The 22,610-nt window shown below is 40.8% G+C and overlaps 1 protein-coding gene across 16 annotated transcripts in view; it reads left to right on the forward strand.

Annotated features, from left to right (window-relative positions):
• Positions 1 to 22,610, forward strand: part of TENM2 (teneurin transmembrane protein 2) — a 1,331,021-nt gene that overhangs the window by 637,124 nt on the left and 671,287 nt on the right. For 4 of the 16 annotated variants that reach the window (XM_084761219.1, XM_084761220.1, XM_084761221.1 and 1 more), the window contains exon 1: positions 13,150 to 14,184. The exons of the other annotated variants lie outside the window; for them this stretch is intronic. In XM_084761219.1, the coding sequence (XP_084617345.1) occupies positions 14,139 to 14,184 (46 nt within the window). In that variant the 5' untranslated portion in view covers positions 13,150 to 14,138. Of the gene's footprint in view, positions 1 to 13,149; positions 14,185 to 22,610 lie in introns of those variants that run through there. 16 annotated transcript variants of the gene reach the window in all.

Genomic DNA, 22,610 nt, shown 5'->3' on the forward strand with positions numbered 1-22,610 from the left:
CCTTTGCATTAACTGTAGTCCATCTCTACATCCCAGCAACTCTTGCCTCTGTTACATCCCCTTGCCTTATGTGTGGAGAATTAGCTGGATGTGTTCAGAGAGCCAAGTGACTCAAAATGCATCCCCTTCATTATGACCTACGGTCAAACCCAGATGTCACAAAACAATTTGTGATCTGCAGCGGTCACTGTGGTCTGGGCAAAGAGGCCACAACCATTAGTAGAGATCAGTTCCCAAACCATTTCTTTGTGAATGTTTATTACATGACTCCCTTTCTGTCTTTTTAAGCACAGCTAAATTAATGGCAACACAGTTTACAGTCCTCATAACTGTCATTTTAATTGTGACATTCGCTGGATTAAAAGTCCTCTTGCCTTTGGCCTCCCACATGTATTTTTTTTACCCCTGTTATACTGATTCTCAGCTACATGCAGCACAACAGTTATTTTCAAGTCACAGTGAGTGTGGAGGTGGGGATGGAAAAGAATAGAAAATATTGTTTTTTTATGTAGCATGATACATTGAAGAGAAAGAAGCATTGTCTTCTAAAAGTATGAAGTTGGACATAAAAACGTGTTTGGAGGAACCAGTTTTGTTTGGTGGGTAGGTGTTTTGTACTTCAAATTAATATTTGTCCTTTAAAAATAGCAGATGTTTAGCTGTATGTGTGGGCAGTGGATACAAGTGGGCACAGCTTAGATGTTCCAAGTGAAGGGCTGAGAGACAAGTGTGGCTCTCACCGCCAAGGCAAGCCCCACCTCCTCCTCCTCCTCCTCCTCCTCCTCCTCCTCCTCCTCCTCCTTCCCCTTCTGCTCTATGTTGGTGATTTCTTGGCACCCCAGATCCACTTTTCAAAAGCATGAAGCAACATTTACCAGTGAACTAAAGGCTATGTGCTCAGAGTGAGGGCTTCCGAGCAGCAGCAACCTTGCCCAGGGGCTGGTTAGAAAGTCAGAAACCCAGGTTGCATGCGCCCACACCTCAGGGATCAGAACCTGTACTCTAATAGGACCCTAATGAATCCCAGTCTCATTAAGGCTGAGAAGCGGTGGTCTAAAACATTCCAAATCTGAACTCTACAGTGCCAGTTATTTATTTCTGTGTTATGCTCTTTATATTGCATACATTACTTGAGGACATGTATCATTCTCTTTTTGAGGGGGTGGTTTTGGTATATTTGTCTGGACCTGTTTAACATGTAGATATATTTCCTGAACACAGAGGTACTCAATCAACTCCTAATAAATACTATTTTCATACTCAGATTATGTTCTCAAAGACAAAAAGGGAAGAGTGGAGATTGGCATGTACCCATTTGTGTGCTTCTAAGTTTCCAGCTGAATGCTCTTGAGTAAATTATTTACATCGTTGTCCACCTCGGTTTCTTTACATGTAAGTTGCAAGACATAATTAACTGTCACAATGGCTTGTTAAGAGGATCAAATGCGATCCAACGTTGAAAGCCGTCAGCATAGTACTAATTGGTTTATGGTGAGTTCGTGATAAAGATTGGCTACTAATATATTAATTATCATTTAATAGACTGGGTTCTAGGCATAGTATACCCTAAAGGAATATACTCCAGCCCTGCCTATCCACACCCCATTTTTACTAGGTTCAATTGTAGCAGAGTCAAGGTACTGCATAGACAAACTACATGGTCATTCAGCAGAATGGGGCAGATGGGGAAGGACCTACTCTTGGCATCTAATGGACAGAGAACCATTAAGTTGTTAAATATTCCAGGCCATATGAGATACGTCTTGCACTCAACAATAAAGTACGGTCTTGCCCCAAATGTCAATAGCACTAAACGCTGAGAGACTCTCTACTAGAGGACATAGGTAAGCAAAGTAATTGTGTTTTCTTCAGGATTTAGGCACCACTGTGTAGTCACTTCCTCAAATATTAATGTTGAGCCCCTTTGTCAGAATCCATCTACTGTGAGGCAGATCATTTCTTGTGGAACGAGTCACACAGTGGAAAAACTGATGCAGCCTGATTAACCTATTAAAGGTCATAAAACAATAACAATTACATTGCACATTTCATTCTTTAATATCAAAGGGAGCTAGGCTCTTTGAAATGTAAAACATCATAAGTGAAAGAATAGCGCCTTCAATTCCCCCAGGAGCTCAAGGTCATTGTATAAATAACACACTGGTTCCCCTATTAATTTCACTCCATCTGAGGATATTCAGGAGGCCAGAAAAGATGAGACAGAGGAAAATCTGCAGAAGGGTGAACTTCCAACACCTGGGAACTGAGGTCAAGCAATGTAGCCTCAGTCCACAGTTCAGCACAGATGCTAGAAATGTAAAATACCTGTCCTTGCAGCTGGTAGAGGGATACAACACGAAACACCTCACTTTCTTTTTTCTTTTTTCTTTCTTTTTTTTTTTTTTTTTCTTAACAAATCAGAAATGCTGGAGGAACTTCCAAGGACACATTAAATTCCCAGGTACTATTGCAAAACCAAGGGTGAGGAGGCGAGTGTTAGGTTCTATTCCTACTGTGAACAGATTAGGCAGACACCAATTTACACCTCATTGTTAAGAGAAACTTTATTCTGCAAGTGAGACCACATTTACATCTTTGGTAATTAAGCTAAAAGATTTTTTTTTTTAAATGACATTTCCCCCACCGCAAATCCTGAAGTAAATATTGTATGTTAAGTGGGATCAAATGCTAAAATATATACATTAGAGCTATTGCCCAAATCTGAGTCCTGGCATCATCCTTCAGCTTCATCATTTGGTTAGGCTGAAATCAGAGCTGTGCCTGGTGGTACTTGGGTTTTTACAAAATGCCACAATTACTAACTGAAGCAGCTGAAGTGCTGCGGAGGGAGGCAGAGATGTGCCCCTGGACAGGATGGCTCCTGCCTGCTCTCTGAAACAGTGAGCCATGGTAGTGAGTTAGCAAGTGCCCCCAGTAATTCAGAGGGCCCCATCCATCAGCCTGTGTGCCAGGCTGCAGCGGCCTCCAACCATACATCTCCCACATCCTTTGCTTCTTGGCAATTTTCATTTTTAGGAAAATTGAACGTGGAGAGCTGTATATTAAGAGCTCGAAGAAACTAACATCCTTTATTCCACACACAGAAGAATCGAGTTGGCCTAAGAGGCATTTTACCCTCCTAGCAATTGGCATCGTTGCTATAAACAATACAAATATGGGCCTCGATAATAAATAATTGCTGAGTACCAGAAAAAAATGACGCATGGGTCAGCAAGGAGACACTTAATTTCTAAAGAGATTTGCACCTAGATTGAGGCTGTGGGGATAAAGTTAAGCCATCCGGGGGCTCGTCTGTTCTGAACTCAGGGAGAATGCTGAAAGCATATGTATGCTGAATGCAGAAGACTGTCCAGCTAGGTTGAAGTCTGTATTCTGGATGGATTTCTCCTATGAAGAGAATTCAAAGTAAAATGTTCAAGAAGAAGCCTGGAACTGGTTCTTCTCCAGCTTTATGGTCAGTCAAATCCATCAGGAGGCTACTCTTAAAGAAAGCCGTGAAGAACCTTGTGATGTTCATATATGTTGAACAGAAGTGGCAGAGAAATGTTTCCTTGCCATGAGGCTGTAAGTGTTGGCTTGGTATATATTCTTGGCCCTGATAAGAAGATGAAAAGGCAAGGCTTTGGGTATGTTTATTTTGTATTTGGGGGCATTTGTTGGGGTGGGGGATACAAACATATCACAAACTTTGCTTCTAAAAATGATCCAGATTAGCCTTTGGAAGCACCTTCAGTTTTGCATCTCTTGGGTTACCCCATAGTCTTTCCCACAAGGAGGCTGCTTTGATGCTGGGTTCCCACATCCCAAAGAGTCTGTTGACCTTCTGCTTCCTTACCTTTTATGGTTATTTCTGTGTTCTGTCAGATAGCGCTTGTGTAAGTCACACTAGCTGGTGACCCTTCTAGAATCTGTACTCTCTACCTTGATCACTGAATGAAGACCCCAGTATGTAGACCTGAGCATCTTAATCTAAAGGAGCTTACTTTGTGATTTATCAAATACCTGGCAAATCTTTTGTTCATCCTAACCAAAGTTCTAGGAGTGAGCATCCAACAGGAAACCATCTTGGAGTTTGCATTCTGACAAAAAACACTCAGACATGCTTCGTTAACTATATGACTGGTTAGAAATATCAAGCGTGTGGGGACAATATAGAGAGGAGCTGTGATGTGGGGTGAGCACGGTGCAGTTTTTAACGTGTTGATTGGGGTAGCCGGTAAAGATGGCATTGAGAGGAACACCATTAGGAGCTTGCGAGAGTTATCCACATTCAGGCAAGCCTCTAGAAACTCGTGCATCTGAGTAGAAGAGAAGTGGAGGACAGAAGAGGAGGAGGAGATAGACCTGGTAACACGAGGGAAGAGCAGAACAAGTTATTGAAACATTCAAGAGACTGAGGACAGAAGGAATTTTTGGCTAACTCCAGCAGAGGTCTGAGAGTATCTGATCCTCGTTAGAAAAAGATACACTGCTGCTACATTGCAACCAATCACCAGAGGGTTTGTATCATTTATACTGCTAGCTAAAATACTGCATCATAACTCAGTGGCTTGAAATAGAGCTGATGGGCGATTCTGATTCTCAAATGTTGACGTTTTCCCTGGGCGCGTCTTTTGCTGATTTTTGCCTTTATTTACACAGTTCTATCCCCCTGGTGGGTCAGGTGAGGCATGAATTCGATAAAGAATATGAGCCTCTTTCTGTGCTGTTTTTCATCTTCTAGAAGGCAAGAGAAAGTTTCTCTTTCACAGCAGTTGCCCCATTTCAAGCTTGCCAGCCCCACTGTTCAAGAGTTTACCATCCCTTTGCTTGTATCACTCCCCATTTACTAACGCACTTTTTTTTTCCCCAGACCCAGCCGTGGTAGGAGAGAATCATAAAAGGGCACAGATATGAAATGGTAGGCTACATTTGAGTCATGGCAAATCAGCCACAGGGAGCCAAAAGTTGACAATGGAAGACAATTGGAAGGCTTTAAGAATAATCCAGAAAAGAAAGGAGGGTGAGCTGCACCAAAGAGGTGACAATGGAAGTGTTAAGAAGTATGTAAATTCCATTCCCCCCCCCCCCTGCAGTCTGACCTTATTTTTACTCCCCCAAGTCTTGAGGGAGAACGGAGCTATTACAGGTCCAGAGACGGGTGGTGTTCTTACTATGCACGAGATGATATCATAGTAAAGTAAATGAGGTCAGGGCTAGGTTTCTTTTATTGCCAGTAATTATTCGATGAGTTTTCTGAACAATTGTAAACTTAGTAATTCACTTAGTGCTGTGACTGTACATGGCATCCTGTCAATAGCAGCAGCAGCTAATATTTATCGAGCACCTTCAGAGTACATGCTACTGCACTCACAGTGGCAGAGGCAAGCCGCGTTAATTCTTCCAGGCAGCCCAGGACTGCTGACTGGTTTATTACATCACTCTATTAATTGATGGTTGCCGTCTTCAGAACACTTGGCATCTCGAATATAGTTTCAGATTTTTTTTTTGAAGTACATGTAGACTCTTAACTGCACAAAGAGAGGCTTAAGAGCTCTGCCTTTGTAAGCATGCTGATGCATTTTATTAACCACATCACCAACTGGCAGATAATAGTCCCATTTATTGGATAAAGAGGTTGAGAAAGGTTTAAAAAAAATGGACAGTGTCATATATTCAGATGGTGGCTGATTGGGGCTTGAAATATGATAACTTTTTATTGCACTATACTGCCTCTCAGTGGTATGTGTTATTCCCACTTCGTTCATGCAGTAATGTGTGGCTATAAAAGCAGCCCCAAAGGATTGAACCAATGCCTCTGCTCTTTAAGGGGGTATCCATGGCAGTAGCCTTTGACATCTGCATAGCTTAATCACTAGAAGAGTGGTTTGTTTGTTTATTACTGTAAGCCCCATTTTAGAGGGGATTTGTCAGCCATTAAAATCACTAGTCTGTGTGTGTGCCTGTATTAAATTCTCATCAGAAAGATGTTGTTTTCATAGTATATCTAGAGAGAGATTTAGGAGCCAGCTTGTGAAAGAAATTATTTAATTGAGATCTTTGCACACATTTTCTTCTGAAAACAGTAATTCGGCTGTTATTGTGTTTGATGGAAAATTCTTTTAAAAAGAGAACTTTGCATTTTTAAATAAATATATAATGCCAGAGTTCGGGGCTAAAGAAATCGCAGGAAGGGGCAGTCTAAATGCAGAATTTATTTGCAAATCTCCAAAGTAGCACCACAAAATGCCATGTACCCGGAGATGCGCTAGAGTGTGCACCCTCCAGAACGTCTGTCTGTTGTAATTCCACCGCATTACAGATTTCAGTGCGTATCTCGCCTGCACAGCTTCCAGAGCGTTTCAGATATTCAACATCAGAAATTGCACTGTTTTATCCTGGATTTTACAAATAGCAACCAGATTATTGTAAAACAGAACTATCTGATAAGTCAGGTTGTGAATTGCTTTTGTGATTGTCACGGGTGAGAGTATTGAAGGAGCTGGCAAACAGTGCAGCACACTGGTTACGGTAAAAAGAAAACCCATAGCAGTGAACGCGCTTTTCTGATGAATACGTTCAAGGCTGTGATCATTGTGTGGCTTCTGGTTGGATGCTTTCAAATGTTCCATATTGAAAAACATCAGTAGCATGAACCAAACGGTCCACCAAAGCCTGTGCTCAACTCAATGGAGAGGAACAAAAATTCTTACTTAGAGAGTTTCATTGAGGCCAGATCTATTTGTCCACCATAGGAAGCAGAGATTTGAACTTCTCTCCTGATTGGCTTTTCCATTTTTGCTTTATGATTAGGAGGCTGCTACTTTGGTTTTCACTTAAGGCTTTGCTCAAATCACCATGCAATGGAAAATAGGCAAGACAGACTTCTGATCCATAGACAAAAGCCAAGATGCCAGAACATGGTAATTATTGTCCACAATTTTATAAGCAAAATAATTGCTTTTAATTGGCTGAATAAGATATGACATAATTACAATATTCAATAAACTAATTTAAGAAAACTATTTATAACATAAACCCTTAATTATGTTATGTACTCATTCCTATTTTGCAAGTGGATATGAAAATGGACATGAATTACATCTTTAGAAAGATACATTAAGGACGTTTTTGAAACTCAAAGGTTATGTTCTATTTTTGTTTTGTTTTGGGGAGCGTTTGTTGGTTTCCTTTTGAAAAGCAGTCATTTATAGACAGTTCCACTAGCATGAGTCCCTAGTGAGTACCGACAGAAGCACTATGTGGGTGAAAACTCTCCCTAAGAAAGCTCTTTTTGTCCGAGAGAAAGGCTTGTTAGGATGAGACATGTTCTGCCACGTTCTCTTCCTGTCACAGTCATTCTAAGGAAAAGCAAACCTCCCTTAAGAGATGACTGTATAATTGGACCAGAAATGACCCATAGAAGAGGCCTATTGTAATCCAAAAACACCTCCCTAAAGACTCTAAAGACTAGTTGCTGATGGGTCAGCATGCGCTGACTGACTTCCAACCAATGGATCAATGATGAGGTGGAGGCATGCTCTTCCAGAGGCCAAGTTACTAATGCTTCCTCCACAGAGTCTTAATTGGATAGGATGGGGTAATTATGACATTTTCTTAAACAGGGCCTGACTCAAAGCATGTGCTCAAAAATATACACACTAGAGCCAAATAGATTATTCAGCTACGTGACATAATTATCTGAGGGCTGAAGCTTGATCCTACAGGGTGGAAGAAGAGAACCCACTCCTGCAAGTTATATGTTGCCCTCTGACCTACACGTGCACACACACACACACACACACACACACACACACACACACTCATACAGAGATAAATAACATGATAATATATTGAAATAAATATTAATAAATGGACTAGGCTACCCTTAGGGTGAGACAGACAACTAGAAGAAATGCTATATAGTCTTCCTCCTTTTCCTACTGTATTCTAGCAAAATCTTAAAGGCCAGGGGACTGTATGATAAGTTTCTTTCCATAATTTCTGAAGGATGGAATTGCATATCTATCAAGATGGTCTGTATAAAACCCAAATCAATGTGTTTTTTATAAGCACATCCTAAGTGCCTAGTAGTACTCAAACATATAGCAATATATATTATACAGAAAATAAACACAATGCTTCCAGCCTTCAGGAAACTTGAAATCAATGCATGGGAAATTAGATATGAATCCAGTAAAAGTAACCTAGAATTATTAGAAGAAAAATGGCTCAGCAATACTGTGGCATGTTCAATGGCAAGGTAAGATTAATTGTAAAATCATATGTAATAAAATGTTCCGGGCAATGGGTGCTTTGAAATTTGAGAACAGAGCATTTACCATGAGGTAACATAATCTAAAAAGGATTCTTTGAGGCTAAGAGAATTTTATATTGAACAAAAAGTAACATGTATCTCACAAAACAAATCCTGTGTGAAAGGACAGAGTGTGGAAAGACAAAACTGGGGGGAAAGTACATTCACCATTCACTTCTTCATTCATCAAACCTATGGGTACCTAGCACTCACTCTATGCCTCATTTGCACACAGAAGCAAAGGACAGGTGAAAGAATCCTTATTTCCTGAAACATATGCAAATATTTATACCAATGATTATTACATGTGGGTAGCATAAAGTACCTCTTGTATATATGCAGATATGCTAGAAACTAGGCTTGTGTGTGTATCTGTGTGTGTGTGTGTGTTTCTTAAAGTATTCATTCAACCTTGTTTAAAATTCAACAATGTTGCTCGGTACTGTGTACATTGGAAAATATCAGTTGCCTGAATTTTTCCACAACGACCCGCGTCGTTTTAGAATTACAAGACTTATCCAGAGAGAAGATAAATGAGAAGGTAATTATTGCTTTTATTTAACAAGAAGAATTAAAGGTTACCAATGCTGTGAGTGTTAGAGTGGTTACTCTTGACTTTCTATGTAACCTTAAAAGGATGATTTTTCAGCTATTAACCTTCCCCTTCCCATGCATGGAATAGTTGCCTGAGGGGTCCATTTTCGGCACAGTATAAATACCATGTATGAAGAGCCAGGTTCAGGAACATTACTTTCCTGCAGATTCTCTGAAGAGGATCCCACTCATTTCTGTTGGCTCATTCATATGTAATGTTTGTCTTTTATATTATTTTGTATAATTATGATGGTGTTCATGAATGATGGCTCATGATGAAGCCGTTTCCTCACAAAATAGTGTCCCTGAATTTAAATGTGGTTGGAAACTTTAATCCCCACGAGCGCAGATGATCAAGCAGACAACAAACACCGAGTAAGCAAGCTACTTTGTTTAAAGATTTATGGAAGGCACTAAAGATGCAGAGATGCTTCAAACATGAATATGGCTCTCTTTTTATTTGGAATATAATTAGAAACATTGCCCACAACCTGAACTCTCAAATCATGATAAGCTAAGGTGGTACAGGGTGAGGTCTGTGTGAGTAGCATGGATTTGTAAAAACCTAGAAGACAGAAAGACACGGGTGTGGTTTGCTGTGTGCTGTTCGTGTGACATCTGGTGGGTCACTTGCTAGCCCTCAGTTCCATTTCTGTAAAATGGTTCTAATAACAGCCACCCAGGGAGTCATGGTAAGGGTTAGAAATTGGAGGTGATGAGTCCCTTTGACGGAGAGAGCACTTGTATGATTGCTAACTGCTCTTTATTGTGTGGGTTCTAGATCTAAACTGAGATGTGCGTGTTCTTCAGCATTTACTAGATAGCAAAGTTCTCACTATATTTTATAGACAAGGCAAGTCAGGTGTAGAGAGGGGAGTATTTAACCAATGTTCCACAATTAGGAAGCAAATTCCAGGGTCAGGATTTGCACCTAGGGCAAAGTCCAAAGCCAAGCTCCTAATTATGATGTACGCCACCTTTCCTGGGGCCCTCAGATAGCTACTGTGATTAAAGCAATTTCACTGCTGTAAACCAGGAAGGTCAAGGGCATCTTTTTGGAGGACTTGTAACTTGTTCTGGTCTTAGATCAAGAGATTGCAGTTAAATATGCTGCGGTGAACGGGCGGGGGGTGGGGGCATTCTAAGCAGAAGTGAGGCTGTGTGTGAAACAGTGGAGGGCTTGCAGATGCCCTAGGCTAGGGGAGGCCTTCTGTGGCAGTACTAGAAGAACATTTACAGGGATAGTCACTATCAAACCACAGAGGTGACTCAATGTGGAGCAGAAAAATCTGCACTTTATTCTCTGGGGGAATCGTGAACCTTTGATGAATTTTTTTTTTAAAGCTGATACGTACGATAATGAAATAAAACAGACTTTCAATTGGCCAATCAATAACTATTGGGAACAGATGCCATTCAAAGTGGCATTTTTAAGAAGGTTATTCTGGCTTGTGAGGGATGAATTGGAGAAGAAAGAAAACCTCTTCAAATGGTTGTTTTCAATAAGCTGTGTCGTGACAGGGGGAGAGGTGTCTCTACTAACAGGGCACTAATAGGAAAGTGCTGGTTTGCCAGAGATTAGCTGTTTTATATGTTAGTGCTGATTCAAGGTCACACCTAGAATAATGTCACTCTCCTTCGCTGGGATCTGAAGTGCCTTCTTCAGAAGGGAAGGAGACGGTGTTACCACCTGACGTAGGAGTTGGCAGGGCCTTGTAATGTCCTCGGGATGGATCCTGCATATCTGTATCCGGAAAGGCTGCAGACACACACACACACACACACACACACACACACACACACACACACACACACATTGCTGGGACAGGGCAGAAATCAAGATGGGTCTGGGGTCTGGAAATGAAGTCACAAGACGTTTTTTTAAAAGTGCAGGAGTGGCGCTTGGTGGGTACTGGAAATTGAATGACTGCAGACAAAGGAAAGAAGAGCAGCAGGATTGTCTCCTCCAAGGTCTTTATATTTTACACTGATGGGGACGTGTGGAGAGAAAGCTTGCTTTGAGGGCAGACTCACTACACTGGTCTGGTTTGTAGGACTTGTTGGGTTTTAAGCACGTTACTCAAGTGGAAAGACCCAGAGGGCAGTGTCGGTAACTAGATCATGTAAGGAAGGGTCAGGGTGGAAAAAAAGTCTTCACGTGCCATCCATTTTGAGGCGATTAAATATTATGTTTTCCATTTAAAAAAAAAATGTTAAAGGAGTGCAGAGGATTTCCTAACAAGACGAAAGTTGCATGTTAAAATATGTGCTGTGCTCTGAGAACAAACTCCACCCACAGCACATAAATTCTTTTATTCCTAGCGACAGACCAGGAGGCACATAGACACATATCCGTTTCAAGACAAGGCAGTATCCACAGAGAAGGAAATGATTTGGTCAAGGTCACACAGCAAGAAGGTAGCTGGGGCTGGGATTCGATCCCAGGCAGGCAGGCAGCCTAGGAACCAAAACTGCGAACGAAAACCACCAGAATAGACACTACAGCCTAAGTAGGTAAGAGCAAAGCTTCTCCTGCTGAGAAGGCAGCCACAGAAAGTCGCACTCCAGTTGGAAATATTAACCTTTGGTGCCCCCCCACACACACCCAAGAGACCTTGAATAAAAATCGTATCTAGCAAGCTATAAATGATATGTATCAACCTCCTCACTGCATAAGTGATGAAAATGAGGGACATCACTGATAGCCATTTTTTAGCTTTTTTTTTTTTAAATCTATTTGTCTTGCCTTGACTTGATTTCTTTTTATCTTTGATTGACTGTCAATTGCTTGCCCTGTTCAATAAGCCCCAGTCTCCCCCTTGTCCCCGTTTCTATGATGCTGAAATGGATGCATCTTGTAGCTGAGTCTTTATTTCTATTGTCAGAAAATTCTTCAGTCCACTTATTCCCTTGTATAAAGTTAATTTTAACTATAGACCCTGTATCAATAATGCCACTTTGAGGCTTCTGCTTTCAATATGCTCGGGGGGGGGGGGGGGAAGGTGTGTGGATAATATCTGTGGAGAGTTTGGAATTCAGCCCTTTCGGAAAGCAGGGCCTTATGGCTTCCCTTCCAATCTACATCTGAGCACTCCGTCCTCTGGCCAGCTGCCTTCTCTTCAGCCCCTGTGTGTCTCTGCTCTCTGTGCTGTCTTAATGATCAGTAGAGCTTCATCTGAGTATGTTTGAGATGGGGGTACTTCTTTATTTGGGTCCAAGCAAAGCACATATCCTCTCTTGGCGGAGCATGAAAAGAATTATGCTCTGGCTTTAACAAGATTAAGCAAGCCCACTTTGGATACAACATTGTGACTGGGGCAGGCAAGAGGGTTTTTATCCTTCTTGGACCAATTCTCTCGTTCTATATCTGGCTCACACGGGAATTCCAAACTACAAGATGCTGAGGGTCCACGGGCAAATTCTTAGAATATAACGTGGTAGAAACACAAAGATGGAGTGTTGGGGTTATCTTGTTATTGTCGTTTAGTTGGTGGGTTTTTTTTTTTTTCTTTTTTCTGAATTGGCAAGTGTTCTAAGTCGGGTGTATGGAATTTACCTTCTGATATTAAAGAAACATGATTTTGAGGAGACGGTCCGTCCAAAGGTTGGGGCGTCCCCTCTTCTTGCTAGCTCACTCCTGCCTGCGCTAGCTCAGGGTTACCATGGAAAAACAGGCAGTCATTTCACCAATAACTAACTTCTACCAAATACTTGACCTTGGAATCAGCAATTTACATCCTTATAAAAGAGGTCACTGAGGGAATTTAACTGTGTAATCCTGGCCCCCATGTGGCAGGAGAGTATGGAAAGGGAACAAAGCTTGTAAGGCAGCACTGGGAGCGATTTGAATGGGCAAATCATTTCTTTGCCACTTTGTTTTAAAGATGGAACCTCCTTTTAAAATAATCCAGGAAGGCAGGATGATACAGTCTAAGTCCGTGGCCATAGTGACTCAAAAACTCTGCCCCAGGACCCCAGAAAGCCATCAGACACCACGTTTGGAGGGAAGCCAGGGAGAATTTAGGTGTGAGCAATTCCTAATAGCTTCTTTCCCAACACCTTTCCTTCAAACATCATGTCTTCCCTTTTATTGTGCCTTTATTTCTAAAAACTAAGGGAGAAAAAAAAATCACCTTTTAAACTTGAGCCAAGAAACACTGTTTTTGCAAGTGCTAATATTTTGGGGGTGGACCCTTTTTTTTTTTTTTTTAAAGACAATTATCAAGACGAAGCATTTGTTTCTTCTTTTGTTTACCCGTGGCAGTTTGTCAGCAGTTATGGTAAGTAGACTTCCATCTGCCAGTAAAACTACATTGCAAATTGCCGTAGAAATTAGCAGCTTTCATTTTTGCCTACATAAATAAATATGCGAAATAAATTGCACACAAATGCATCCCTTAAAAAAAAAAATCACAGGTACACTGCACAGTTAAATGCCAATCAGACAAAACCAGAGACACACTGCGATTATCTCAGTTTTCAAACCTGGAAGATACACGGATGTGTTTCTAAATGAGAGAGGCCGCGGATCATGCTCGCTGAGATAAAAACAGAAGCTGCCAGACACCGCACTGTGGCTTTATTCTCAGAGTCCCCTGCCTGAAACCCCGCTCTATCTTTTCTCCGTGTGTGAGTGCTCTCTCTCTCTCTCTCTCTCTCTCTCTCTCTCTCTCTCTCTCTCTCTCTCTCTCTCTCTCTCTCTCTCTCTCCTGTCTCTCCCTCTCCTCTCCCTCCCTCTCCCTCCATCTCTCCCTCTCCTCGCTGTCTTCCCTTGCTCATTGTTCTCTCTCCCCCTGCCTTTGATGCACATACGTTGTCACATTCCATCGACTTCTCTCTTCTCTGTTCTTACACTCAAGCCTAGCGGTGCTTTCGCCAGGCAGCAAGCAGCAGCGTCTCCTGCGAGTTTTAGTCATGTGTGCAGCTCAGCTTGATCGAGCGTTCCTTTTCTGCCTTTTCACTCTTACAAAAGATTAAAAGGTGGCGTCACATTGCTCCCCTGTTCCTTCCTGCAGGAGGGACTTAAAAGGGACAACAAAAAACTAATCACTCTCAATAAGTATTTTTTTTTCTTGCTGGCAATAAATAAATAAATAATAAAGAAAGGAAAGGAAAGAAAAAAAAGAAAAATAAATAGAAAGGAAAGAAAGGCAGAGAAGGGGTAAGGCGAGGGGGTGGACTTAGCGGTGTAATTTGAGCCGGTGGTGAGGATTGGAGCAAGCTAGCGATGCTGCACACTGCTAACAAGGGAAGGAAGCCTTCAGCTGAGGCAGGTAAGAGCGCCGATCGGAGGGTTTGACCGAGTGGCTTAGTTAAATTTCTGTTTTCACCCGTTTTGTAATTGAGAAAGGCATCTGCAGCAGAAGCCGATTTTTCAGTCGGCTTCCTTTTGTTTAACATAGAAAGTACCTGTATTAATTTTGATGAATTAGAGCATGCAGCAAATTCAATTGAAAATAGATTTGTATAGTAAATGCATTTATACGGAATGATTTTTTTTCCTCCCCTTTATTTAAGGGGAGAGATGAGAAAGATGATTTTGATCAGTATAGCACTTTGCATTACGTTAAATTCTAAACAGCTAAGGAAAGGGGGGGTGGGTGGGAAATAATTCAATTGATACTGTTTTTGAACTCCAGGACTTAAGCCCTGGGAGACAGATGGCATTTGGAATTTTTCTTCTACCTGAACTTCTGATGCTTTATAATAATTTCTCACCGGAGGTATCGGCAAAAAGCAGAGTTTATTTAAGTCTGGCTGTTTGGGTGTGTTGCTTTGGCTCTTGTGGGTGAGGCGCGTCTTGAATCTCCCGAACCTGCGGCAGGTTGACGGTTCCTGAATGGAGACTCAGTGTTGTCCCAAATGAAATATGAAGTTAAAACATGAGGTGAGGGCAATGCCTTAGAAATGCACCTAGTAAATAATTAGGAGAACTGAGTTATGACAGTTTGGATGGGGGAGTTAACTCTGGAAATACTGTTGGTTTGTAAAGCTTTTTGGATTTGAAGCCCCTTAATGACAGAGGGGGGCTGTTGATGAGACTCAAGCCGGAACTTTGATTTAGGACCCAAAATCTAGGATCCCTGCCGTCTACTACCAGAGGAAGCTTTTAGGAAGGCATTCCTTTTGTGCGCGATGAATGGAAACTCTGGATTTTATTTGATGGCATTTCTCCTTTAAAAAGCTTTGGGATGAAGCTTTTAAAAAAAAAGCTTCATATCTATTTTCACATTGAACAAACAGAATATAGCACTGTATTTGAATCTCTCAGCACAGGGGTTTTGTGGCTGCAGGTGTTGGTTTAAAGTTTGGGCTATTTGCTGTTAATCTCACTCGTTGTGGATTTGATCTCCATTGCCGCTGCTGTTAAAAAAAAAATAAAAAATAAAAATAAAACTATGGCTGGCATGAATGAACTGATGTTTGAGAATGGAAAAATAAAAATACAAATAGGCCAACTTTTGAAATGAAGTGTGACTGGCATCTGAATCTTACCCAGGTTTTTGACAAAAGCGTTACCTGACATATGTAAGTTCATTTTTAAATTACCTTGGTGGGCATAAGGGAAGGACCTTAGAAGTGTATTGTTTGGTTAAGAGAATGCTTCTCGGGAATGGAATATGGAAAGGTGATGTCAACGCCTGTAGGCTTGGCCCTAGAAAGAACTGCTCTCCTATGGCATCGTGGAATCAAGCAAGCTCACGAAGAAGGTATTTCATGCTTTTGTGTCGTGATAGGATGTTTTCTCGCTTACTTTTCCAAACTGGACTGGTTGTTTAACACCTTGATCTGGCGTGTTTCGTGTTGCCAGACCCAGCTAATGGCATCTTGTAGGTGCAGCTTGTGTAGTTGCAGCTTATGAGGACATGCTGGGTACCGGCCATTGGGGAACAAATGGGCAGTGTCTCTGGTCAGATGACAACATCAGGAATTTAGCTCTGGTAGGAGTTTCCTGGGAAGGTCCTGGTACAGGTGCAGGCAAACTGAAACTGTTTTCTTATGGATTGAATTGCAGAGAGAGGGCATGAACCAAGAAAGAGGAGACTGCTGTGGGGTGCTGTATAGATGTGTTGGTGGGCACTGGCAAATTTTAAAAAATAGCCTCATGTGTAGTTTTTTTTTCTTCTTCTTCAACTTGAGAAACTGTACAGAATCATAAAGTAGCTTTTCTCAGATTCCACCTTCCCTGTACTGCTTTCTGGAATGAACTCTTTCCTCCGTACACCTAAATATTGACTTTTGTTTTTGTTTTTGTTTTTTGCTCTGGACTATGAGGATTATGTCTTAAATATGTGGTAAGGGTTGAAAAGGCTTGTCAGGCACTCTATTACCTTTATCACATGTACTTTCTACTTTTGTGTATGAAAATGACTTTTTCAAGGTGAGGAGGCAGTACTGAATTTTGAATTTTACCTTGCCCGTTTACCACCACTTGAACCTCTGTATCTCTCCTAAAGAAGAAAACAGAGTGAGGGTGTTTGCAGAGAGTTGTACTGTGGCTGGACAGCAGTTCAGCTGGACTCTTTAGGTAGATAGCAATCAATGGTTTCCCTCCTCAAACTATCTGATTCATATAAATAGCATTTTTCTGGCTTTTCCAGTAGATGTTGCTGGAGAGCAAAGAAAAGATTATTCCTCCCCCCCACCCCAGAAAAGAGAAGAAAAACAGTAGACTTATAAAAGGCAAAGAAACAGAGCTCTTCTCTCCAAACTAATTTGCTAATTAATGAATGATATTGAATCATTACTTTTTACGATGTTCTGTAGAAAGCTATTCAAACTTGATTTGAATTTGTAAACTATGATATTGTCCTCCTTGGGCCCTATATACAATGTCTGTTTGCTGTTTGCCCGTTTAAAAAAAAATCAAGTTAACTGCACATTGCTATTCAGACCATTCCGTCCCTGAATGCAAAAACCCTTTAACATGCAAATATGATGTCAGAAGAAGAACTGAAATAGAATACCCCGAGAAGAGTAATGATCAAACGCATTATAAAAATATGCACCAGTTGCCAACAAGTAATGAAATATTAAGAAATTAAAAGCATGCAACCTCTAAAGTAATAGAATTTCATTGCTCTGAGACTGTTTTCCCACTGAATATTAAGTTCTTAATAGATGTACCAGTGAAAAATAAAAATAAAAAAAAAAACAATCAAAAACCTACATGGTTTGTCACTGAAGTTCTTTCATTATATGATGTTGAAAAATTAGCCCAATAGGATTTTCCTCAGAATGGGAAATGTAATTAACATTGGATATTAAGTGCCAGACTGACAAAGCAAAAGCCACAGGCTTGATGGGGGAAATAGAAATGCTAAAGTAAATAGAAGTGCTGGGAGCTGAGGGGACCCACACTGCAACTGCTCTGCTGGTAATCATTCTGATAAAATGACAAAGACATCCCAGAGGAGCCCAGGATCCTAGTACCAGACACGAACTGATGCAATTTCAAGCAACCAATGACCTCTGTCTATGGGAATATTTATTTTCAGACATGATCAATTAACCAATTTCAATGGAGAAGGGATGTGTATTTTTTTTTTTTTTTTTGGTCATATAAGGGGGATGTTGGGCATCACAAAACCACTTGCACACAGAACCAAAGTCTGACCCATGTTGGATAGCTTTTGGATTTTATTACCTTAGACAGACTTGGCTCTGTGCTGGTAGATTTTCCTGTTGCATTGAAGTACTTCTTTGTCAGTTTTCATTCCTGAGGTGTGAAATGCTCCATAGGATGTTTTAATATAACACGCCCCATTCATTTCTTTTTCTTTTTCTTTTTTTTCCTGGAAGAAAAGAGTTTATATTTAGAAGGCATGAGTGTCAGCTACATCTATTTTGCAATTAGCACTAGAAGTCCACTGGGGTAAGGGCATTCCAGCTTCCTTCCTCTTTGCTTTATGTACATATTTTGTTCGGCGTGTGGTAGTTGGCTTGTTTTGTTTCTCTCTTTAAAAAGTAAAGCGTTACATTTGCTGGGTGACTGTATTTTCTGGTTTTGTTTTACTAGTTGTTTGGACCCCTCTCTCTCTCTCTCTCTCTCTTTTCCCCTATAGCATCTATACGGTACTTCCTATATCCAAAGCACCATGAATAAAATGTGCCCAATGTTACCTAACAATGAGAAACGCCTGCCCCTCACTGACATTTTTATAGAAATGGAAGCTATGGTGGATAGAGAGGCCTGGGGTGAATGCACAAGATATGCCCTCTCCTCTGTCCCTCAGCAGAGCAGGCAAGAAGGGGCTGGTGTGGGCTGGGTGGATATTTTGAATTAGGATAGAAGATGAAAACATAAAATAATCCCGGGCAGCACTATCATATGCATCATGTGGGAAACAGAGATCTCAAGCAATGAGGAATACTAGTACAGTTGTAGGCTTCGAATGACCAGACACAATTTGGGCACTCATAGGAAAGATATCTGGAAGTTTATAGAGTAGTTGGAACTTGATATGAGAGGGAGGAAGAAGTGAAATTGTGAATCCACACAGCTAAGTTTTCCTCAAGAATCTCTGAAACACCTGTCTAGATGATCACTTTTTTCCAATTACATTACAGCCTTCTGGAGCTACTAAGGCTACTATTGTCTTAACTTACCTTTAAAAGGGATGTTGTTGAGAAAAGAGAGGCGAATGCCTGGCCTCAAACCTGGAGGCCAGGGCAGATTGCATTAGCCTGGTCACAGGTAGTAAAGTTGGGCAATAATATCTCGAGGCGTGAACGTGCATGCTGCTGTAATTATTGCAATTTCTTGTGTGTGCTGTAGATGTCATGGCCTCATTAAGACAGATTTGGTATACATATGTTTATTTCATACCCTTGTAAGAAAACCTTCACTATTTGTTAAAGAGGAGGCACATAGTTTAGCAGATGTGCTGTTCTGTCTATGCTGCTGCTATTTGGATAGAATCCACCACGTTGGGTTTAATCTCCAGTTTCCTGACATTGATTATGATGGATTTGTGTGATCTTTGAGAGTTTTCATCTCTCTGAAAAGGTATATACTTTATTTATTAGAGTTAATTGCCTTCGCAAATTGGCCTGTGTTGTCAGTGACTTTCTACAAACTATGTATACCTCACCTTGAACTCCTTGATGCCTCGTACATTTGACTGACAGCCACAGTGATAGACACTAGTCTGACTATATAATGTAAATTTATGTGTGAACCTATAAGACGTTTTCTTGTGTTCGGCATACTTCACAACGAGAGGGAGCTAAAAACAATCAGTAGCGCAATTAAATAAGAAGAGTGCCGCACTTTGTCCTGAGGAGTACTGGTTTCACAAGTAGACAGGGTCGCCACTGTCACCTCAGAACCAAACGGCAGATGAGTGACTTCTGGTGTCCTCTAGCCACTTTAATTTAATTTGTTCCCATTTGCCTTCCAAGCTTTTCATCTTCCCTCCATTCTAATACCATCAGAGATGGGGGGCTGCCCATGACATTCACACTTGACATTATCAAACACAAAAGGCATCACTCATACACTTGAGTGCATTACAATGCCAGGGAAAAATATATCCCAAAGCCTTAGAAATTATTGTATCATACCTCCAGTGTAGGTGGGGGTTTTCTTTTTCCACTCTTTTCTCCTGGCTGTCTTATTTAACTCTTTTGCTTCTGTGTATTTGTAAAGGATTCTAAATTACCTAGAAAAAAAATCAGCAATCAAAACAAACCCATGCCACAACATAAGCAGCCTTGTGTTTACTAAATGTATGTACCTTAATATTAATCCTCTTATGATGTTAAGAACTCGTCACATTTTGATGCTTTAACAAAGCTGGTCTCGTATTTGAGGTAAGGTATACTTTCTCTGTTGACTTTCAGTCTGACAGTTTTGGCCAAAGTTTGTACTGCTCACAAGTCTATGATCATCGCATCTTTCTGTTACTACTGATTGAGTCCAAGATCTATTGCTACCCACTGTAGACCCCCCTCTGTCTCTCTTTCTCTGTTTTTCTCTCTCTCTCTCTCTCTCTCTGTCTCTGTCACTCTCTCTCCCGTCTCTCTCTCTGTCTTTTTCTCTCTGTCTCTGTCTCTGTCTCTTTCTCCCCCCACCCCCCCGTGTGTGTGTGTGTGTGTGTGTGTGTGTGTGTGTGTGTGTGTTCTCATATGGTGGTAGTGTAAAGAGAAGGCTGCAAGTGCAAGTTGGGGAGAATATTCAAGTATGGATTTATCACTTTATGAGACTTCTATTGTTTTGAACCTTCTATTCAAAGGCCACTCCCCCACCCCCACATACCCGCATGCCCCATGTAAGACAACTCTTGTGATCTGAACAGCTAGCATTATCAGATTGTGGTGAATTGCTTCGGCAGTGTTACATCATGCATCGGGATCCCGTCTGCTGTAGAGCTCTGTAAAACCACCAGCTACACGATACCCTGCAGATTTAATATACTTCTGCAGCCTCGTGCTTGGAAAGGATTTCTGTAATTGGAGACAATCTAGTACGGAGAACTTTTTAAGCCATCGGAGGCCGAAATACAAGTTTTTTTTTGAGAAATGTGACTTTGCTAGCTTGAAACTGAATGGATTACAAATTTCCCTTAACTGGACAGAATCCTAATTGCCTGTACAGTATAGTCCTGATTATCCGGGGTTTGATTTTTCCAGTACAGGGATTATTCAGATTCTTCTCTGACTCTGTCTTCTCTCTAACTACCTAACGTGAAACACTTGTCTAATCATTAGCGCCTCTGCTAATGATATGGAAGAGAGAGGTCCAAGCCAGTGAATATCATTCAAAGATGGATGTAAAGAAGTCTGCTTTTTGAAATTACCCACAAAAATTGTCTGCTAAATTTCAATGGTGGAGGAAGATCATTTTCTAGCTACAAATGACAGCTTACTTTACATTTTCGTATTTCACTCTCGTCTCTGCCTTTTAAAGGAGCAAAACACTACGATAAAATAAAACGAATCAAACAGTCCTAATAGGATCAGATTTCTGGGAGTGTTGTTTTGACTTATATAATTCCCCTCCCCTCCCAGAGGGATAACTACCCATTTTAATTAACTAGTTGGGAATTGGGGTGTACAGGTCTTTCTAAAAGGCCACATGGATCAAGCAAGGGTACCTTTTGAATGAGAGCAGAATTTTGATTAGCATAGTTTCGTTCTGTTAAATCCAAAAGTAGGTTATGGATGCTGATAGCCCAGTTATCGTCCAACACTCCTCCATTTCTATCAGTGGCTAGGTACTAGTCATTTCTCTGGGCATTATTATTATTTTTTTTTTTTTTACAAGTTTACTTCCTGAAAATCTTCCCACTCCTGGCAGCCTCTGGGATTCTTGGGTATGAGTTTGGCTGAAATGGTGAAGAGATGGGAACTGGACCTGGACTGCCAGAAAGGGCCTAGTTGGAGACTAGGTATGGAAGTCACTGGCCACCTCACAACACAGGTGCAGAATGGAGCCAGGATTCTCTCTAGTGGATACTATGATGAACTCAGAAATTACTATGCTCCCACCTCCTTCTTTTGTAGCATGGACGCTTTCCAAATGCTACACTCACCTCTCCTGCTTTATGGTACTGTCTCATAAAAAAAAATGCCCAATTTTCTTATGCTGTCTCTCTTAGGACATTCAAGTCTTAACAATTGGTAGTACTTTGAGGCACCTACTCAAAATTCACAAGGTCTTTCCAGTTATAAATGTATAATGCTATGTAAGTGATAAAATACACACTATATAATATAATTGACACCACAGGCTAAAGGGCACAAAGCGGTATTGTCTCCTCAGTGCCTTAAAAACACTCTTTTATTACTAGACTAAAATTGAGTGTGTTAGAAAGAAATTTGCTTTAAGTTTTTTTTTAAATGTTCATGCATAGACAGATGTAGTACAATGGCCAAATAGTCTTCAATGTATCTATTAAAAGAGAATTTAAATAGTGATATAATATAGAAAGTTGGAAGTTAGAAAATAATTATTACAAAAAAAAAAAAAACGTTTGTGGCCTGGGAAAGTAGATTAGGACAAAGTAATTGCTGTGAAGACTTGAGGACCTGAGTTCAAATCCCAAGAACCCATTTGAAGTTGGGTGTGGTTGGGTATTTCTAGTCCTCTCTCATCACAGAATTCCAGTGTCTTGATTTCAAGTAATCCTTTGCAATTTTACTGTGTATGTGTGTGTATATGTATGTAAGTATAAACAGATTGACAACTAAAAAATAAAGAAATAAAGTTGGGTGTGGTATGCATGTTGGTAATCCCAGTGTTCCTATAGTGAGTTGAGTGGTCGAGAGAGGAGAATCCCTGAAGCTCCCAAACCAGCTAGTCTAGTGTGTAGAGCAGCTAAAAACAAAGCGACTGTATCTAAAACATGACAGAAGTAAAAAAACAATGTTTGAGCTCATAAGTTCTCAACCTGTGGGTTGTGATCCCCATGGGAGGTCATTTGTTAGATATGCTGCCTATCAGATATTTACACGTTATAACTGTAGCAAAATTAAAGCTACAAAGTATCACCAAAACAATATCATAGTTCCGGGTCACTACAACTTGAAGATTGCAGCATTAGCAAGGTTGAGAACCACTGCTGTAGGTTGTCTTCTGACCTCTATAAGCATGCAAATGCACACAAGTGCTGAAAGTTATTTGCATGATCAGGCACATAAACATATATGTACACACACATTGTACACACATACGAAGAAAAACCAATGGCCAATC

Source organism: Acomys minous, assembly GCF_964271855.1.
Source record: "Acomys minous genome assembly, chromosome: 16".
Lineage (NCBI taxonomy): Eukaryota > Metazoa > Chordata > Mammalia > Rodentia > Muridae > Acomys > Acomys minous.